The sequence below is a fragment of the Saccostrea cucullata genome, unplaced genomic scaffold, assembly GCF_032062105.1.
Source record: "Saccostrea cucullata isolate Sc308-1 unplaced genomic scaffold, CSIRO_AGI_Scuc_v1 ctg2520, whole genome shotgun sequence".
NCBI lineage: Eukaryota > Metazoa > Mollusca > Bivalvia > Ostreida > Ostreidae > Saccostrea > Saccostrea cuccullata.
Window position 1 is genome coordinate 10,623 of NW_026935674.1, and position 22,997 is coordinate 33,619.

At 32.9% G+C, this 22,997-nt stretch overlaps 1 protein-coding gene across 1 annotated transcript in view; it reads left to right on the top strand.

The window, feature by feature from the left end:
• The first annotated feature begins 9,068 nt into the window (after positions 1 to 9,068).
• Positions 9,069 to 22,997, top strand: part of LOC134243551 (uncharacterized) — a 31,373-nt gene continuing 17,444 nt past the window's right edge. The window contains exons 1-3 of the mRNA XM_062725803.1: positions 9,069 to 9,245; positions 20,693 to 20,980; positions 21,071 to 21,208. Coding sequence (XP_062581787.1) covers positions 9,069 to 9,245; positions 20,693 to 20,980; positions 21,071 to 21,208 — 603 coding nt within the window. The remainder of the gene's footprint in view (positions 9,246 to 20,692; positions 20,981 to 21,070; positions 21,209 to 22,997) is intronic.

A 22,997-nucleotide genomic window follows, 5' to 3' on the forward strand; every position in this document is an offset into this window, starting at 1 on the left:
GTAAAGAAAAGACTATTCTATGACCAACATTTTTCTTTATTAAAAGCATACGTTGGTATATTAATTACAATAAGTTTTATCGTGATAAGTTTATAATTTGTGGAGTAATTTAACAAGATTCAATAAGATTCAAATTTGTGCAAATTTTGAAATCAAGGAATTTTAAGAAAACATATAAAATCAAAATGCACTATTATTCAACACGTTCTACAACAATTTCCCGGATAATTAAAAGTTCTAGTACCGTTTCATAAAAGGTCGTATAACCAGCCTTACTCTACGCCGGGACTTCTCCGAAGATTTCTGTTTCAATAATAGTGTAGCGGACAGTATATAGGGAACTTATACTGCCCCGCTAGTGAGATAGCTTTCCTGGTGATGCAGTAGAGTCTCCCTCTATTTCAGGCAAGTTAAGCAACGGCGAGCCTGTTCAACCCTTGGATGGGTGACCGCTTCACGTTACAATAGTGTGCCTTAATACCGGACTTAATAGAGGCGCGCTGATAATAAACAGTATTTAGGCTCTCAAAGTCTAATTAAATGAAACAGATCGTCCATAGAGCACACACAGACCTCCTGAAACATCCAAGGACGGATCATGTGCCACAGAGGAGTGTGCATACCCTGCCGACCGGTCACACCCGCCATGAGCTCCTTGTCATCATCGGCAAAAACGGAAAAATTCCATGGACAAGTCAGTGTGTAAATAATTGCCTAACTATTAGTATGAAAACGTCAATCAGAAATTGACCTAATGACAAGTTGTATTCACTGACAAGAGTAAAACTTTCAAAATGTTGCTTTCAAACTATACTATTGATATCCTGGCTTCATAAATTTATATGTCATTAGCTTGCTTTGTTTCAAATATTTTTAATACTTAGAACATGCTCTTGCCTTTAACATAAAGCTTGGTTGTTGGATACCATTGAAATCTTTTTTGCCATATAAAATACCAAATATTAAACAGATTTGTCAGACTCTGTAGTACACTTTTTTAAACTCACAGGGATATATTGAGTCGATTATTGTTGATAATACGTCGTGAATATATCGATATGTCGAGTTGATTGATTGACTGTATATTGTTTAACGTCCCTCTTGAGAAATTTTCACTCATATGCAGACGTCACCGTATACCAGTGAAGGGCTTCAAATTTTGACCTTTACTCGGCACTCAGGGCCATTTAGCAGTGAGGGATCTTTATTGTGCCAACGCCTGCCGCTGACACGGGGCCTCGGTTTTTAAGGTCTCATCCGAAGGACCCGCAACTTTCACTTCAAAGTGCCGAGCGCATGGCGAAGGAACAGTTGCTACCCACTTTAACGAATAGGTCAGTCGCGGCCGAGATACGAACTCACAACCTCCCAATCACGGAGCGAGCGCCCTACCGACTGAGCTACCGTGAACGGTCATGTCGAGTTGAAGACCACAGGAAGTGTGCGTTCTTCTTTCATGCAGACGTTTTTCAATAACCTCTTTTTTCATATGAATACAAAAATCGGTCTGCTAATAACGGGGTGTAATCGGTAATTATGATATTTATAACAGAAAATTGAAAGACCTGATCTCCAGAAACTACATAGATATTTTCAATCATAAACTCAAGCAATTTTTAATATCAGCTTCACGGTACTTGTGTGTACAGTAAGACTGTTTTAACAACAACATTTTGCAAATGACCAATGACAATGGAAGTTTATTTACGATTTCCATTTTAATTTTAAAAAAAACAACTGTTTTAAGCCAAAAGTTTAAACGTTGAATAATAGAGAGGTTTAGCAAACCAACGTGTACGCGTACGTGTATGTGTAGCACTAGAAATCTGTGCATTACGTCATCACTTTTGCTAATGACGAATTTCTACACGTATCCTCTTACGCAGGTTACGTGTAGATTGCCAAGTACACGTAAGTCAAAACTTGTAGCTTATAATTCTTTAACTGCTGTTTATTTTTCAAAAAGTGTGCATTTTTCTAAAACCTGAATATTTAATGCAAATACTGATAAAAGAACTGAACGTCAGTAATTGAAAAATATTAGTTTATAGGGAGTCAAAATCACAACATAAGATTTTCAAAACAGCCTTTGACCGATTAAAGATATTAGAAATCTGTACAATCTTTTTTCTCGTAAGTACAAGCATATATTTATGTAAAACGGTAATATACGTATTAAAATCATTGCTTTTGCGGATGATTTTTAAATGTTAACCACTTTTACATTTAAAAACTTACAAGTACAAGTACAGGTTATACTTTGCTAAACAAGAAAAAAATGTTAACGTGTACGTGTAATTCAAACTTGTAGTTTACACGTACATGTACACGTACAAGTGAATTTGCTAAACCTCTCTATTATTGGTAATGGTTGTGTAGGCTTTTGAAAAGTCGTAATTTTGATGTTATTGATTTCTTTTTGTGATTCAAATTCTACAAGTTTATTGGAATTCATAGGTATCCACATATTTTTTTCTAATCCTATGGTCGATAATGTAGTAAAATTCCGTTGATCAAGTTAATAATTAAAAAATCAGTGTTTAAAATTGCAATCAAATGTAATCCTACTTTTATTCAAACTTTCTGAGGAAGAAATTCTTCAATATGTCAGTTTTAAATATTTTTAATATTCCACAGAGTCAAAATGAATTTGAACTACCCTACATATATTGGATTCCGAAACTTCATAAAAATCCTTCCAAGCAACGTAAACATTGCGGGTTCCAGTATATGTTCAATCAAGCCTCTTTCGTTACTCCTCACTAAGATATTGACAGTAGTGTAGGAAAAATTTCGAGTACTATGCAACAATATTTTCAAAAAGTGGTGTAAATCAAATGTGGATACTCAAAAATTCCAAAGAACTTTTGGACAATTTGAAATCACAAGGTCTTACCAAAATCAACAGCTCAAATACTTACGACTTTTCAACTTTATACAAAACCATTCCCCACGATAAATTAAAGTGCAGGCTTTTTGATATCATTGACAGCGGCTTTTTCAATAAACGTGGAACTCATAAATTTACTTACCTGGTCATTGGTCATTTACAAAATTGTTTTGTTAAAACACATTCTAATTGTACACACAAGTACTCTGAAATTGACATCAAAGAGATGCTTGAGTTTCTAATTGACAATATCTATGTGGTTTTTGGAGACCAGGTCTGCCAACAATCTATTGGAATTCTCATGTGTACAAATTGCGCTCCGTTATAAGGAGACCTGTTGACTTAAATGACGTGATGACTTTAATTTTTCTATCGTCAACTTCCCTTACTTATGCAGCAATATACCTTCATCACCGACATACGGATTATATATATCTCAGTTGATTCTATACGCAAGAGCATGCTCTACGTATGAACAATTTCTTAAACGAGGCATATTATTGACAACTAAGTTGATGAAACAAAAATATCGTTTAAAGTCATCACTTCCTCAGTTATATGGTCGATACAATGACCTTGTCAGCAAATACAATTTATCATTGAGTCAAATGCTGACTGACGTTTTTCATACTGATTTGCTCTGCTCCTATTTTATATTGTTTTATGGACTTTTGATTTAGAATACTGTGCGTCATCTTCATATGTTTCATTTCAATCATTGTGCACTGTGTTGTTGATTAATATTAAATGTGTTCCGTTATTATGAAATCCAATCAGTTTAATACCGCAAGCAATGTTAGGAAAACTCTTTATCTTAACTTCATCCGTAGTCGAACATACAAATTTATACAATAACTACGATGTACAAGAAAATCACACTTTGGTTGCTTTTCAAAGTATGCCTTGGGACTTTGGGGGAGAGGGGGAATGACCCTCAAAAAAAATATGAATTTTCAAAAGTTCACCCTCGACACCCATTCCTAAAGAAAACTTTACAATATCAGTAACCTCTAATGAGGTGATGTGAGGAGTAAGGACGCCGTGAGCTCTCTGGCTCCAAGACCATAAACTGAGAATAGACTCAAGTAAAGATTTTGAATATAGCTTTTGATTTATAATTTTGATTACAAAAACAAACTTTCTACCGTATGTTTAAATTGGAATATTTTACAAGCCTGCAATAATTTGCTAATGCACGTATTATAAATGACAAGCTATACTCAGAATCAATTTTTTGATTTTTTGTCCCCCGCTTGAAAAGTTGGGGATATTAATTTGGGTTTGTCCGTCCGTCCGTCTGTCCGTCTTTCTGTCTGTCTGTAACTTTCGTTTCCACACAATATCTCGAGAACCCTTTGAGCTTTTGCAATGAAATTTTGCATAGCAACTCCCTATAGACTAAAGAAGACTCCTATTGATTTTGAGGTCAAAAGATCAAAAGTAAAGGTCATAAATAAGCAAATTCTGTCTGTTATAACACTTTCGTTTCCACACGATATCTCGAGAACCCTTTGAGCTTTTGCAATGATATTTTACCTAACAACTCCCTGTGGTCTAAGGAAGACCCCTACTGATTTTGAGGTCAAAGTTCAAGGTCGTAAATTTATACATTATGTTTGGATGAAACACTATCATTTTCGGGCGATATTTCAAGAAGATTTTGAGCTTTTGCTATGTAATCTTATACCAAAACTCCCTAGGACCTCTCTTACCCCTCTCAAAGTGCCCCGCCCCGATTGCTTTATCAGTATGTATTGTATTACATGTCGCTATTTTTAGCAAAGGAACATGAGGAGAATTTTTACGTATAAAACAGGTTCTCCGTGGACTTATATATTCTTATTACATCTATTTGAACTGTTTGATAAAGGTTAAATTAGACATCATACATTGTAAAATTTTGACAATTTCGAACGTGAATATATACATGTATGTCACTTCATGTTTTTATACAATTGTTTCCAAATCACAGCGGCTCCGTGGTCTAGTGGTAATGTCTCTCGCAAAGATGGTTGATTTTATGGGAGCCATTTAAACCGCCAGATATTATAGAAATAGACTTTAAAGTCTTTCATAATATTATCTTTACGAATGAAAAATTATTTAAAATTGGGAAGATCGAATCTAAAGTTTGTGCTGTTTGTGAATCAGGTACTGAGGACATATTTCATCTATTTTTAGAATGTAAAGAACTACAAGATTTTAAGAAGAATTTTGTTATTTATCATCTAGAATCGTTCTTGAAAGACTGTGAAAATAGTGTGTATAATACCTTGAATTTTGAAAATATTTTTTTAAACGGTTTTTCAATGAAACTCGAACATGTTAATATTTTCTTTCTGAATTTTTTTCTGTCAATGTGTAGAATTTCAATTTACAAAAGAAGACAAATATACTTACATTTATGGCAAACTTATTGATGTTACAAAATTGTTCAAATGTATGTTGAGACATTATATTTCATATTATTTGTGCATTGATGAATATATAAAAAATATATTTTATAAAAAGTTTTTGAACATAAATCATATTGTGAAAGAAACTGAAGGTATACTTTTATTTATTTTTTAAACAAACTTATGTGATTTTTATTGCCCTCTTTTTAATATTGTTGTAACTTAATTGTTATTAGTGTATGCAAATGAAGATGAATATATCAATAAAAGAGGGAAAAAAAATGTCTCTCGCTACACATGTGAGAGGACCCGGGATCGCGTCTCGGAAGAACCAAATTTTTTTTTCGAAATACTTTTCTTTTTTTTTACTAAACGATAGTATTTAGCATGTGAAATGAAAAAAATTATGAGGTCTGGCTAGTACAAACTCATAATATCATCATTACAGTGTGATAAATATTACATATAAACACACACATAATAAAGAATAATCAATCAAACCTTTATACCCATATTGGCATATTTTATTTGCTTCAGTATACATTTAATAATTCTACAAATTCAGTCAAGGGGATCCGAACCCCCGACCCCCCCCCCCCCGACCCCGAACTGAGCATGGTTTACTTTTTCCTAAGCGGGGGACACAAATTCTCTGAATTAGCTTGTTAATATATGCTAACAAGATCATTGCATCTTAAAACAAAATGTGTTTGTAAAACACTGATGCCCCCGTATGGCAACATAGCAAAGATTAAGCTTTTCTTAAATGCAAATCTAATTAATTGGTACCAAAAGTAGGGTATTCTCACTGTAAAACAATTGTGAGATTTGAAAGTAAGCTAACGTTAAATTTTTTAATACGAGGGCCGTTCAAAAATTACGCGGACTGTGTTATTATTTAATCTTACAGACGTCATATAGTTATAAAATTTCACAGAAATATGTATCTTAAAGATTCCAATAAATTTTGGGCAAAGTTTCTGTATTTAAAAAAAAATCTACTAAAATTATCGGTATGTTGATATCGTTGATGGAGAGGTACGGCGCACGACAAAAAAATTGAAGCAAAAGCATGCAGATTCAAAAATTTAACTCATTGATTTTCTAGAATTCGCGATATTTTTCAACAATTTTCTCAAATGTACCTTTAGATTGTTCTATTATTATGTATTTAGATTTCGGACGTAATGTTTTAATTACTAACAAAAATATACTGATTTTTCTCTGATGCAATCCCCGTGAAAACGACTGTGAAAATGACGTCTCCTGGATTGACGGTGCACCACACTTTTGTTAATAAAATATGTGTAACGCTCGAGATATCGGCAACATAGATACAAAATATGCAAAATAAAACATGTAGTAAACTAGGCTACTCGTGACATTCGCCCACAAATAGCTAATTGAAATTTTAGACAGTTAGACCTCTGTAAAAAGGCTATACGGGAGGACGGGAAGAAGATTATAGACGAAAAGTTAACTTTATCCGGACTGTAAAGAACGTGATTTAGAGTCACCAATATCACACTATATCTCATGAGTAGTTTTTGGTTTTAAAAAAAAAAAAAAAAGAATATTCTTTACTTGTTTAATAGATTTTAAGCTTGACAAGAAATGGTGTTTTGATGTAAAGTAGATAAGGTAACTCAAACTATACAGGTACTAAAGTAAAAATGTTGAGAAAATGAAAGCTCAATCACATATTTTTTTATAATGCTTGTGATGTCGAAGATTTTGCTGCGCCGTGACTTAATGGTATGTCCTGGAAAATCACTCAAAATTAATACCAATTTACAATATTTTAATATGAAATTTTGAAGTACAAAAATCTCCAAGGTCAAGGTCAAATAGTCAATGTAATAAGTATCAAATGAAAGGTCTTGCAACATAAAATACTTATGTAGGGCATGAAAGCCCTAGCCTTAACCGTTCAGAAATTATGGTAAACGTTCAATTTCTTAAAACGTAGGTCAAATTCCAAGGTCAAAGGGTTAAAGTTATTGTTATCAAATGAAAGGTCTTGTCATAAGGATCAAATACGTAAAGTATGAAAGCACTAGCCCTTTCTCTTTAAAAGGTATGGTCAAGGTGTGTTTTTTCAAAGTAGGTAAATCTCAAAGGTCAAGGTCAAAGGGTCAAAGTTCTTGGTATCCAATGAAGGGTCTTCTCAAAAGGATTACATATATGAAGTATGAAAGCCCTATCCCTTACCGTTCAAAAGCTATGGCCAAGGTTAAACTTTTTTCACAAGTACGGAAATCTACAAGGTCAAGGTCAAAGGATCAAGGTTGTTGGTATCCAGTGAAGGTCTTTAAACAAACATTACATATGTGAAGTATAAATGTCCTACTGTCTACTGTTCAAAAGATATGGCCAAAATAAAATTTTAAAATTTTCATGTAAAAGTGGGTCAAACTCCAAGATCAAGGTCAAAAGGTCAAATTTGGTGGTACCCAAAGAAAGGTCTTGTCACAAGAAATACACATATGAAATATGAAAGTCATAGCTCCACTAAATCAAAAGTTATGGGCAAGGTTAAAGTTTTTGCGGACAAACAGAGAGACAGACAGACACGACAAAAACTATTTATTTCCTATCTAGCTTGTAACACGAGCTTTGATTGGTTACAAAGTCGGGTGTAAATATCCGTGCACCCGACTTCAGCCGGGTGTAAATAAAACGTGACGTCACAATGCATACATTCTCTATGATAAATATCTTATCGATAGATTGGGATACACTCTGTATGTTTACAAAGCATTTTTATGGATACAAAGGAAATAAATTCGTTATCCAGGTTCAATCAAGGGTGTACGGGGATTTACCCCGGGTTGTATTCCATACACCCTTCGGCCTGCGGCCTCAGGGTGTATGGAATAAAACCCGGGGTAAATCCCCGTACACCCTTGATTGAACCTGGATAACTAATATTATTTCCTATCTAGCTTGTAACACGAGCTTTGATTGGTTACAAAGTCGGGTGTAAATATCCGTGCACCCGACTTGAGCCGGGTGTAAATAAAACGTGACGTCACAATGCATACATTCTCTATGATAAAAGCTAAAAATCATGTTTACAAAGCATTTTTATGGGTACAAAGGAAATAAATTCGTTATCCAGGTCCAATCAAGGGTGTACGGTTATTTACCCCGGCTTGTATTCCATACACCCTTCGGCCTTCGGCCTCAGGGTGTATGGAATACAACCCTTGGTAAATCCCCGTACACCCTTGATTGAACCTGGATAACTAATAATACCCCCGAAACTTCGTTTACGGGTGCATAATTACAACATTGTTTCTAAATTTCATTAAAAACATGAAATAAAAAAAAACATCTGGATTGATAATAGATAAAATCGAAGAAGACCGGAGAGTTACCTATACATGTAAAGAAATAGCATTTATTTAGATCTAAATTAATCAAATGAATACTAAATGATCAAATTAAATTAATAAATATATAAGGTAGAAGGCTTTTTCTTCTTTGAGATTGGATCTTAAAAGCATGTTGCACTGCAAACAGCGGTGTTTCAGATATCATTGAAGTATTTGGTAAACTGTGGCCAATATAAAGACACATGCTGAGACATATAAAGATTTATTACAAATTAAATTTCTTTAGATCAGGTTTTTAATAACGCGTCTTTTTACATAAATTTTGTTTTACCCTTGAAAAGGAAGGTAAAGTGTTTTTTTCTTCTTATCTAATCAGGTGTTGTATATAAGACGCTGTTGCACGGAGAGAGAAATCCATTCGTTATGATCTACTACATGTAAGACATGCAGATCGCTTTCTTGCTTTTGTATGTTTTTCCTGGAATTTTTGGAATTGAATTTTATCCATTCAGATCTCATGCTGGAGACATATCAGTCAGTAAAAACGATGACGGAAGTTCCCCGGATATTCCCATAGTAACACAGTTCCCATTCTTTAACCATCAACACGACCACTTGATTGTGAGTAATTATTAGTGTTATACTAAGTACAGAAAAGTTATAATAGTCCAGGCGCCTTAGTTCTGCAGTGTGCGTGAAAGTATCTTCCCATGAAACTATAAAAGAATAGAAATATTGTTCTGATTACAAATTACTTGCTAAAAATATTAAATAGAACTCACAACATGGATTTTTGAACAGTCAATATTATATTAATTGAGAGTTTAATAAATTTATTGTCATTAAAAACATCTGAAAATTTTAAAAATCTGCATGCGATTCGCTTATTGAGTTTTTATAGCTATTTTTTACGTCCAGCGTATAACTATAAAAATGAACACGTTTGTTGGTCCTTATAGTTTGAATCCTTATGAAAGAATTTTCACAGAAAATAAGCATTATTTCCTCTGAAAAGCAAGTCCGACAGAATTATACAAATGTGAAAGAACCTCAGACAACTACTGCTGAAATAATGTTTTGAAAGGTATGCATAAATATGTTTATTTCATTTCTGAATACCCACTACTCAACCAGGAAGTATAAATTTAATTATTATTTAATTTTTTAAAAAGTCACAAAATGAAGCTTGAAATTGACATTTTTTATTCAACAATTTTGATTTTATGCATCTCAGTATGATTCAAAGTTCTTTGAAGTCTTAGAAGAAGGATATGGAGATAACGAATAGTATTTAAGAGGCAGTCCACCGAAAAACCAGGCAATGGGTGGCACATCGCATGTCATGGATTTTAATTATTTTTTGCATGTAGACTTATTAAAGTAAGTGTTTACACATGACAACATCAAAAAATTTTATAGTGCTCTTTTAGTCCTAGTTTTGGTAAATGCTTATTTTTAAGTGCAAAAAGGTCAACATGAGTGTATAAAAAAAATACTACCTTTTTATTTTGTTTTATATGTAACAGATACTCCAGAGGTGGATGTGCCCATGAATATTATTTATAGAACATACTTTTATCTTTTATTTTATGAATGAATAAGACTCCAATTTATACTTCTTTAGAAAAACTTATCTGGTCCAAATTTGAGTTTAGCAAGTAAATGTTTAAATTCAGTATCCAATTTTAATTACATTGTAAAACCCAACACAATACATGGACATTTTTGTTTACTTATATTTTTATAAATACAAAGTACAAACTTTTTGGTCATTCAATAAAATCATTGGGATAATGTATGTTGAAAGAAATAAAAGGAGTCAAATTTACTTATTTTTTTTTTTATAGTTTTTAATATATTCGATCAGTGCATACTATTTATGCAAGATATATTACTGTATTCAGCGGCGGCTCACACAAATTGGTCCGACCAAAATAGTCCCATCATGATAAGTAGATAAAACATTATTGTTCATGATAAGAGTAAAGTTGTGTATGTCATACGTTATAAAAATCAAAAATAACGTCAAATTATTATTAGAAAATCACTTTCCCCCCGAAATGCAAATAAAAAATATCAATATTCCTACGCTCGCTCCCTCCTCAGCCTTTTTTTTTTTTTTTACATGTTTGATAACAGAGAATATTTAGGTCATTCTTCGATTCATATCTTTTCACCGATGAATTGATAATACTATATCAACAATTGTATTAAGTACATGTTTATAGTCCATTAATTATCATACAATTTCTTCTTAAAGAAAAAAAAATCATTCTGTGTGTGTTTTATTAAATGACGGAATTTTCCATCCCTGGCCGGATTCTGCTCGTGTGTACACTTGGTAAACTGTAGGGTATGTAAAATGTGTAGCAAAACGAGAACTGGGTCGGAGATTCGGGTTCGTGTTGAAGTCAGCATACCATTTTATACAGAACTTGAATTATGTAAGTAATTTCTGCGACGATTACATTAGCATGGTTAGTATACTTCAGTAATTTTCAAAACAAAAACGTTTTCAGTTTAGAATTTTCCGACCCGGTCCTGATTTTCCTAACCCGGCCATTTTAAACACAAGTTGTTGCAGATGCAAATGATAGAACAAACTATAGTTCAACAGGGATTGTATAATTTTTATTAATCAGAATTCGTATTCATATGATCTAATTAAGAAAAGTTTTGTCTGCCATCGTAACTTCTCGGCAAAACAAAACGTGTTTCTCCGAGCTCGCTGGATGCGTTTGACTGCTCCATCGCACGTGTGTAGACCAAGGCTAATGTTGGTCTTGCGGACACAGGTATGTGTACTGTTTGTTAGGACACTGGGTGACCGTAATGCTACGGACTCACGAAATTTACACCAGTTCCATAATTAGACAGTGCATTTTTTTGTATTAAAGTCATTATAAACACTGTTAAACATACAAACTGTATTAAATCTAAAAGTCGAATATCTTTGGATATGGAGTAACCCATATCTATTCTTGTCACAAATGAAACCGATCCCGACCGGAATTGTATAAAGAAGAAAATACTAAAATAGTAATGTCAAATTTGCCTCTTTTTTTGTAATATGATTAAGAAATTACTTGATTTATTTTTTTAACATATTATATAGGTGGCAGGTGCCTTTAGTTTGATACATTTATTAATTTTGCATTATTTTCGATCGGGATCGGTTTTATTTCAATCGGGATCGGTTTTTACCGTAAATTTAGAAAATTTCCTAAATTTTGCTCTTCATATTAATTTATCAGAAAAAAATGCTTGTCTGTTATTTCTTTTCAGTCAGTTGACTGTTTTTAAATGAGTGTAACGATAGATTCAAATGTATGTATTATTTAAATTACCAATGTCTTTTACTTACATGAAGATCTGATCTGACTGATTTCTTAATAGATACTAGGTATTTTAAAAAAAATATTTGTGCATGCATTATGCAACAACCAGAGCAGACAACTTTCTAGCTTCATTATTCATCTTATTTTCAAGTAAAATTTCTTTTTTATTTGTCTCAGGAATTAAATAGTAAATTCTATCAGTAGAAAATTAAATTTGCCTAAATGCAAGAAATATATTTATGTGTACAGTCTCGACTTTATCTAAGTTTTTTTCTTAACTGTCATCTGTAAAGCCTTTTCCTCTTTTACAAAATTTGATTTTATATAAATAAGAAAATAGTTCTTTCATGTATAGTATAATTATTCAACAGCCGATAAATCGCAAGCGGAAGGGGGGGGGGGGGGGGTGCGGGGTCATTGCTTCATTATTTAAAAAAAAAAATGGTTTCATGAACGTGAAAACATTTAGTATTTGTCAGCATAGTCACAGGTTTATACTCCATATTAAATATAAGCATGTGATCGTTTCAATCGCCGAATAAAAATAAATTTAAAAAAAAAATGTTTAAGTAAACCACCCTCCGTTATAGAGCCAAATTATAGTCGGGTTTTCAACAGTGAATTTAACTCAATAAATATATTTTATAACTTATTTTTCAGTTTTTTTTTTTCATTTTTAATCGTACTGTAGATCGTTTATTTTGATTTGATTGCATGGATGAATGTTTTAGTTTTTATATCTACCAACTTCGTTGAATTAAATGTTGCGTAAATCTAAAACATTCATCATTGATTCCCAATTTTATAAGAAATGTTCATTATAAACACTTCATTAATTATTTTAACGCATATCCTGGTAAATCAATTTTAAAAAAGTAGGTCTCGGACATGTATAAAATTACTTATCAAAACGTCATCTTGCTGAGACTCCGCCCTTGTACTGTGTAAAATACATTTTGATATTAAAATATTATTTAACATTCAGTATAATGCACTCTGAAGAGTAATTAAACAGAAAAAGAGAAATCATTTTGAAAAAAATATTTTTCTTTACATTTTACGTAAAGAATTTACGAACTTCTCTGGAAAACTTGTAACTATTTCATTGTGACGCAAAATTATGACGTCACTGATACATCAATGGAAACGTGGATTTAACGAGGCCCGATCTACTTGAACTGCTCATACGTTTTAACGCAGCGTCGATTCAGGTACGTCACAGTACCCTTGATTGCCGTCACAATTGAACACAATAACGTCACAATTAAAATGACGTCAAATTGCGCTAAAATGCTTCGCTGATCTTGCATACCTGGTAGCTCTATAGACTGTACATGTTGAAAGTTGGTATTTTTATTATTTACATGTTTTTAAAAATATTTTTTAATTGATAAACAACTTTGGAACATGATTTATTTTGAGGTATCAATTTCTTGGTACATATTCATTAATTTTACTGGGTTTTTTTTTCAATTTATGAGTTAGAAAAAATAAACACTACAACCAAAAATAAACGATTTTAGTCTTGAACATGTCGAAGTGTTTATACACATCCTTTTTTATTGAGGACTTAAATATGCATGCTTTAACTTGATTTTAAAAACAATCAGTCCATGAATCATTTAACTGCAACTCCCGAAATATTTTATTATTTCTATATATTACATGATATTAGTAAAATTCGTCATAAGTTGTCTTTTACCCCCCCCCCCCTTTTTTTCCCACGTATAACAACGTCGCGCGTTAAGAAAAAAATAAAGCATGAAGAGAAAATTATTTCAAAATGTAAGAATTATTTATTAATTTTAGAAAATAATACAGTATTACAATCGTTTGTTGAATGTTGATGATATGTGTACCCATGGCGACTTATTTCATCTAGTTGAATAAAATAAATCCAAATTTTGTGTTTTGATATGCCCCCTTTTCACTGCAATAAAGGCTACCTCCAATTTTCTTTTGATTTTTTATAAGAAGATTGAAAATTGCATGATATATGTGAAAAACAAAGCATTTCATCATGTACTTTTTTTTTAATTTTAAATTTCTTTGTTTATTGGAGAGTTTTACTATGTAATTGTGTGTAAAAACACGAAAAAATTGTCCATATCATGACAGTGTCCCCATTTGACTACAATAAAGGCAAGGTAACAAAATTTCATTCTAATTTTTCTTAGCATAATACATACAAAAATATTTCCAAAAATTAAAATTTTTTATCAAGTCGTTTTCGTAATTTTCAACTAGATCGGGCCTCGTTAACCTGAATATTATAGCCAATTTTAATCTAAATATTATGTTTTGAGGCGAAAATGAATTATATTTTGAAAATAAATTATTTATTTTTTGTTTAATAATTTTCTTTAGTGTGTCGATTCTTAATATTTCACTGGGATTCCGATGAAAATGTGTTTAGCAGATTTACCGATGCCACGGGAGATAACTCTTGCATCGCAAATTTTCATTAAAACGTCTATATCTTTTGCCAGAAAACTTCTATTAAAAGTGTTTTCCCAATGATTTTATTTTTTTTTAAACAAGAAGATGAAATATTTCTAGATTTATTTAAGTGTGAATTATAGTCCTGTTAAAATTGTATTAGAAATTACAGCTCTTTGTTTCTTACCTACTTTCAATGGTTTATATAGGGGAATTCAAAAACACAAAACAAAAGGATATTTTGCTAAATAAGCAATTTTCAAACAAATCTTCAGTTACATTATTCCTTTTGGACTACATTGATATTGTTTTTAATAAAATACCAAATATTCATCACATTCGATGTGCCGCCTATTAATACAATAATGCCTGGTTTTTCGGTGGACTGCCTCTTAATATCAAAGTCCATAAAACTATACAAAATGGGAGCAGAGTAAACACGGACCTCCGAAACATTAGAGGTGGGAGCAGGTGCCATGGAGGAGTGAGCATCCACTGCTGACCGGTCACACCCGCCGTGTGCTCATTGTCATGATCGTGAAATAATGGGAAAATCCGTCATCAATTCAGTGTATATATAATTGACTAACAATTAGTATGAAAAATGTCGGTCAGCATTTGAATCAGTGATAAATTGTATTTGCTGATAAGGTCATTGTATCAACCATAGAACTTACGAAATGATGATTTTAAACGAGACTGCTGATATTCTTGTTTCATCAACTTGCTTGTCAAAAATTGACCTCGTTTAAGAAATTGTTCATACGTAGAGCATGCTCTTGCGGAGCATGCTCTTGCGAATCGAATTAACTGAGGTATACACACTCCGTATGCAGGTGATTAAGGTATATTGCTGCTTAAGTAAAGGAAGTTGACGATAGAAAAGTTAAAGTCGTCACGTTTATCATATAACTTGGTTGTTAGCTATAGGTTACCATTAACGTCTTTAGATGTGTAATAATGAAACGTTTTTATAAAAATTTCAAATCTTTACCTCATAAAGTATTTTTTAAGTTACAAATTTAAAACAAATAACAATTTGCTCCTTACCTTTCAGTACTAATGATTTTGGTGTGATTTAGGGTGTTTTGCATGATAGAAAATGCTTCATACATGTACAATACGCATACTAAAATACCGGTATTGAACGGAATAGAAAAAAAAAATAAAGTACCGAAAAGGTATTTAAAAAACTGCGTTTGCTTTCAAGGTTTTGAAAAGAATGACACCAGAATATATGAATGAAATATAATAATGCTTTTAGCCAAGTCAGGCAAGTCAGCTTACAAGCCTAAAGCTATGACGATTTTTTTACAGTATCCTTCTCAATACTAACTTGTAGAATCAGCATCTAAATGTGGTTTCTTATATCTGTTAAACAATTATATGCAGCATATCAATTAAGACTTTATTTTGAATCATCTAATCTTATATTTCGGGGAGCAAAAAGACTCATTATGCCGATATACTGTAGTGCATGTAAATAATATATGCTATAATATTTATTTCAAATTACCTTAATTATTTATCTGTCCGTGAATATGTTTTATACAGTGTAAATATAAACTAGTCGTTAGATACATTCTGCTATCCTGTTAATAAGAAGTAATCAGTGAAAGCATGCTTTGCCCTACAAAGACAAATTTAGAAACAGTCTTGAAATTGCTGAATTATAAAGCATTATGCATAATCAAACACCCTCATTCAACAACAACTTCTAGCGATATCGCTACAAATCAAATATTACTTAAAAAGAACTAAACCCGTAGTAGGTAATTAAAATATAAATTTTGACAAAATAAAATGATATTTATTGAGAAAATATCACTTTAAAACGATTATTTTAATGAGTCAGAAATCACAATGGATCGGGCAATATTAACCATGCATCGGAAAAACGGAATTTGGTCTGCAAACATTTTTTATCTCAGTGCTTTTAAATGAATGATTTGCAAATAATTTTAGCTTTAAAATGAACGAAATGGAAAAACTAAATTCACATATCTGCATGTTGACTGTTCTTTTTCATTGTATGCCCCCGTGATCAAACATTCGGGGGTTTATAGTTTTTGCCATATACTTTAGTTTAGATAAAAGGTGAAAATAAATCATTCATTATAAAGCACTGAGATAAAGCTTTTTTGCGATTCATTTCAGTATACCAAGTCCTTGCAAGCAATTATCAATCTCAAAACAGCTTACAATTTAAAAAGAACATATCTTAACACAGTAGCCATTGTAGAAGGGTTGTTTAAAAAGTTCATGGACGACGTCGATCTTTGTTATATTACTCAGAAGAAAAGAAAAAGTTACGCTTAAATCTTGATTAAATATCCCTAAAGTCCTGTCTCATTCGCGAAAAAGATAGATTAAATAAAAACATTACTTTTCTATAGAGTACTCTAGTACTTGACATCTGCACCAAGTTGTAGGACCGAATTATCTTGCAAACCAATTCCAAAATGGCAGTATAAATAGATGATATTTCTGATGATCTCAGGACCAGGATGCTATTAATAACGTCGCAAGGAATGTTTCATTAGTGAAACTGAAAGAATATATGTTTAGAACATACGGTTAGTAATATTTTGAGATGACTGTTCAGAAACATGGAGATATCGAAAAACAGCGCACCTTTTTGTACTCAATAAATATAGAGTTTATTATACCCCCCCCCCCCCCCCCGCTTGAAAAGCGGGAGGGTATATAGTAATCGTTAATTCCGTTCGTTCGTCCGTCTGTACGTCCGTCCGTCCGTTACGCTTTAGGGTAGCCATCTCTTATCCGCAACTCTCTTATACCACTGAATGAAATTTGATGAAACTTTCAAAGAATCTTTATTACATATTGCTATTGTGAACCTCTTATTTTACTTTTTGATCTAACACATATTTTGGGTTTTCCATAGCAAAACATGGACACTGCCATTTATACACAAATTGGAGGCGGGGTATCATTTAGTGAGCCCATTGCTCACAGTACCTCTAGTTTTAAATGGGTAGCGTGAGCCGATTGGTCTATAAATATCTTTTTCTAGAGTTACAGTTCTGCAGCTTACACGTTAAAAAGAACAGATCTTAACACAACAGTGGCGGATCCAGAGGGGGGGGGGGGGGGTTACGGGGGTTGCAACCCCCCCTTTGGATTTGCAAAAATGAAAGAGAAATAAGAAAGTTCCAATTTTTTAGTTGTGTTTTTACTATAGAAAATGTAAGGTGAAAGGCTAATGTTGTAATATATAAAGAAATTCGGTTGTAAAAACAAAATAAAACCCCACCCCTTTACAAAATAGGATTTTCAGGTTCGGAGACTTATTTTCCTTTCTTTTTCAAAAACTTTCTGGTAATGTATACAAGTACTTTTTCCCAGATTGATAAAAGTCCCACTTTCAAAAACCATACTCTACTCTGTATCGATAATCTATTGAGTTATTAAACTATATGTATGTGTACAGCGTACGTTTTAACTGTTTTCGCCTTCAACCCCCCCTTTTAAAAAAATACTTCAACCCCCCCTTTGAAAAATTTCTGGATCCGCGCCTGCACAGTAGCCATTGTAGAAGGGTTGTTTAAAAAATTCGTGGACGACGTCGATCTTTGTTATATTACTCATTTACTTTTAATTAAGCACCACATGATGTGTAAAATTATTTGTTTTGTCGATGTGTGAAGTGTCCTTCTATTTGATTTAACAGAAATTAATTTACTTCATTCTAAAAGCTACATTTTTTGTACCTGCAGAGCACACTCAATTGAACGTCAAAAGATAGCGTCCAGAATGACTAAAAATACTATTTCTATACAAAATCCATTGTCCTCTAAATAAATCCTTTTTTGAGTACTTGATATGCATTTTTTAAGAATTGCTCTTGTTTTATAATTTCCTTTATAAGGGATTTAGTGCTTTCATAGGATTAACAACTCTGAAGCTTTCCTTGACGTTCCAACTTTTTAAAGTTTTCAGATTCTTACAGTTAAACCGTTTCTTCACAGATTGTCCTCATCCTACAACGTTTCTGTCACTGATATACTGCCTGTACTATTTTTACACGCATGCACAACTTGCTTGTGACATGTAATATTTTATTCTTCCAACATTTTTTGAGTTTATTCAGGATTTTTCCTGGGAAAAAGCACAAAACTACATCGTGATTTAATGCTCCATGACGTTCGAAAACGTCATCGTATTCGTCAGTTTCAATAAGAACTACCTCACAAAGTATCTTCTCAAGTTTATTTAAGGAATGAAGCTAATTTCAACTTATGTTATCCGATATAACATAACTTGGGGCAGTTTACGCTTTATAAACCGCGAAGCGGTTTATAAGAAAGCGTAAACTGCCCCAAGTTTTGTTATATCGGATAACATAAGTTGAAATAAGCTTCATTATTATACTTTAATTTCAGTGCAGACAATGAGACTATTTTGCCTCCGGAAAAAGGCTTCAAAATTATTATACTTTAAAACTAACGTCAAGAGGAGTAGTACGTTTTTGACGTAACTCATTGTGACGTAGGCAAGTTATGTTATACAAAATGTTATATGTTCCTCTGAATGATTCAGCCAATGAAATTGCTTGATACAAGTGAAATTAAATTATTTCTTTTCAACAAAGCAAAATAATCAGCCATAATTTGGAATACGAATCGATGTAACAATTCTTAATTTGAATTTCTAAGTTATTTTTCGTTTCGCTCCATTATATAGAGAATATGACAACAGACATTACTTAGGTTATTGTTTGTAACTAAATTTTGACCTGCTTCGGTCCGCGATGCAAATTTTGCGTTTGTAAAATCTGGATAAGTTTTTAATAAATTCCGATATTTAATAATGATTTATACAAATCATTTAAAGTTATTGTTAAAATATTTCTTCCAAATTTGGATAGCATATGACATCAAATAAAAAAGATATGACAGACGTCGACGAACTTTTCGAATAATATGTCTAACATCTTTACTTACATGGCATTCATGGCGCAATATCTATCTATCTATCTATCTATGTACGACTCGGTTTGTGTACGAAGTGACTGGACACCATTTGGATTTGATTACTGAAAAAATCACCCTCAAATACACTGGAAGGGTGCAAAACTGGTTTATTTTTTTTTTAAATAGAGTAAAGTAAAATTCAAGGTGAAAAGAAAATAGTTTTTTGTACAGTATTTAGTTATTAGGAAATATTAAAGAAAACAGTATTCATAATTAAAAGATATAAAAGCACTGGTATATAATTTAAAAGGTATGAGGTTATCAGTTTGCTCATTTCCAGTTTAAAATGTTCAACTTCTAGAAGTGAATCAAAGCTGCCCGTTAATCTATTCTACTGAATTATTTAGTGAGTGGGAAGAAGAGTATTTATAAACATTTTTTGTAGTTTCTATCCGTCCAAAGAAAGAGAAAAAAGATGACCAAGTAGTCCTAGTAGAGGGAACAAGTTGAACTGGGGTGGTGACTACAAGGCCATGTATGATCTTGTACGAAATCAGCCCTCCTTAATTGCAAACTTTGCAAACCTAGGGTGTGTAGTATACACAATTCACTTTGATATCCTACTATCATCTGACATTACCCATCTTGCAACTCTGAGCTTTACTGCCTCAGTTTGGTACGTATAATTGTGTAACTAAGTGAGGGTTCCAATATCTTTGGTTACCATCCTTGTATGCTGCTGACCGAAACTTCTGGTTCCTGTTTGGCATTTTTCTAAGTAAAAAGTCAAGGGACCTGTTGGCTATTTTGTTGCTTGGCTGATCTGCTTACAACAATTCAGTTTATCAGATATTTCGACACTTAGATACCGCGACCTGATGAGGTAGTATCTAACACCTGACCATTAAGTCTGTATTTGGTACGAATCGGGTATTGGATTGAATTCCATATCCCATATTGTCTCCCAGTGCTCTAGTTGCTTGAAGTTCTTTTTGAGCATTGCATGACAACATTGTCAATCTGTAGTAACAGTATCATCTGCGAAGAGCCTAACTTGTGACTTAAATTGCTCCTGTAAATTCTTAATATAATCAAAAAAGGTTGGGACCAAGAACTGTGCACAATGGACCCAGATATAACAGGGATGGATGAAGAAACCTCGCCGTCTACCACTACCTTCTGGGAATGGTGAAAGAGGGTTTGAGTTTTTGGGTTTACCTCATGACGATATTAAGGCACTGACTGAATATAGCTTTGGTTTATTAGTTTACTTTAATTTATTCATGCAATCAGGGTTTGCAGGATAAATTAAAGGTTGCATGTGACGCAAAACCAGTTCTTACTTAACTTTTAGGTCAACACAAATGGTGTCATATCTTTCCTGAAAACGGTTTCAACATATACCCCGAATCCCTTCCCACTGGATGGCGACCGAAGGCTGGTTGCAATTTTCTGGGCTGATGTCGACACACGAAAAGGAGGGACTGTCTGGTATCGAGAGTCAACCAATCAAACAATACTAGAAAGAGCAACAAACGAAGTCAGAACATACTTCCCACAGTTCTTCCGTTTTCAAGCTACTTGGGTATTCATAGCTACCTGGGATAATGTTGCATTCTTCGGTTGTTCTCCATGCACGAAGGTAAAGATTCATTATTCTTTACTTTCTATTCAATTCAACATTGTACTCCACTATAATAGGTGCATTACTATATTATTATGTAATTTGCAGAGAAATACATTTCAAGAGATTCTTATTACAAACGGCCAACATTCGTTCACTGTTTTTAATTATGGACAAATTGAATGGACAACGGGAAAATTCAGTGGCGGGGATGAAAGAACGGGCCTTGGAGGGACACCTGCTCAAGTAAGAATTAACGACGTTCGATCCTGATATTTAAAGTCTTAAACTTTTTTTGCCAAGTATATTTTTAGTTTCTACATACATAGCTTAATTTAAATTCAAATCAAAAAATGGGGGTCAATACGCTTCTTTTGGCGATATAGTACATTTAATATGACCTTTTTGCGCTGAAATTTGTGTCTTAATTAAAAATTAAATTTTTGACGTTTTCCCTCCAATATTTTTATCCAATTAAAGCTTGAAACAAAATGAAATCTAAGTTTGTTTAAAAAAAGACAATTAAAAATTGTTACTAAGAAAAAGTCTCAAATTGCTTCGCATAATCAATTATTTGACCTTTCTGCACTAATAAAAAGTTATTAATCTGGCATTGAAAATTTAATAAGCAAGAAAATTATTTTAAAGTCTTAAACTTTTTCTTATTTTAAGCAAATAGGTCAAATTTATCTTAAATATATAGAAAAGGACATCAAAATTGGGGGTATATGATGTAAATTTTTAGATATTACTAAAAAAGTGTCAATTTTATGTTAAAATTGGTTCAATTTTTTCCCGGATTTTCAGAATATATTTACTATATTTGTCATACTTTGTTGATAGAATTCATTAGAAATAATTTAATAGATATTTCAGAACCAGCATAACACATTTCACTGCAAAAATCAGCTTTTTGTGCAACCAGGATGGAAAAATAGGAGTCCCAAATTAACAGTACTGTAATAGTTCAAAATAGAAAAAAATTATCATTTTCGTCTAAAAAACCTTCCGCCACAAAATATAGTCCCTAGATTAATTCTACTTGAATGGAATTTAATCGCGGTTTTTTCATTGAATATAGTTAAATTTTGTTTAGACGAGCCATCGAAAACACGTGTGATCAATTTAATCATTTAATAAGAACACTCAAATACGTGACGTCATACACAACACTACACATAAAGGTCACATGGTACACAAACAGCTGATAATGAATGAATGAAACATGAATCCGAAACATCTTTCCCTCCCAGCTAAGGAAATACAATGAACTCTAAACAAAATTATCTTTAGACTAGAATATACATTTGACTAGAACATGCATTATCTGAGTAATTTAAAAGGTACTTATTTCATGTGAACATAGAATACAAACAACTCTACAAAAACATAATCAATTCAAACAAGCTTAAACATTCAATTTTTCTGAAAAAACACATATATCTTTAACCAAATGTCATTATATTTAAACGTAATCATCAAGGTTCTTTGGACGTTGGACGACGCGTCCGCTGCGCGTTTGCACCACTCCTGGTCTTGGTGACTGTGGAATTTTAGGAATGTCGCACGCGATTTTAGGCTCCTGTTGTGGCGATTGCGATTCCTTAACAACAACTGGTGGTGTTTGGTCAGCATCAGGGATAAACGTCTCAGCAGGAATTACAGGATTGCTATAATCAGAGAACGAAAGTTTGTCGGTCTTCTGAAGATGTCGACGGTTCCTGCGGTACGAACCTCTTGGCGTCTCTATGATGTACGAACGCGTGTTTGGATCTCCCTCCTGCACGGTTCCTTGCGTAAGCCATAGTTTGTCCTTGTTCGTCTTGATTCTGACTGAATCTCCTGGCTTAAGTTCCTCCAATGGACGCACATTATGACGTCGGTCATAACCGGATTTATAACGCTCCTTGTATCTTTGATCACGGAGATACACATCATCATGGTCCATCCACTCGGGGTCTAGTCTTTCTGGTAGTGTAGGAACAGTTGTGCGTAGCTTTCGTCCCATCATGAGTTCAGCTGGGCTTTGACCTGT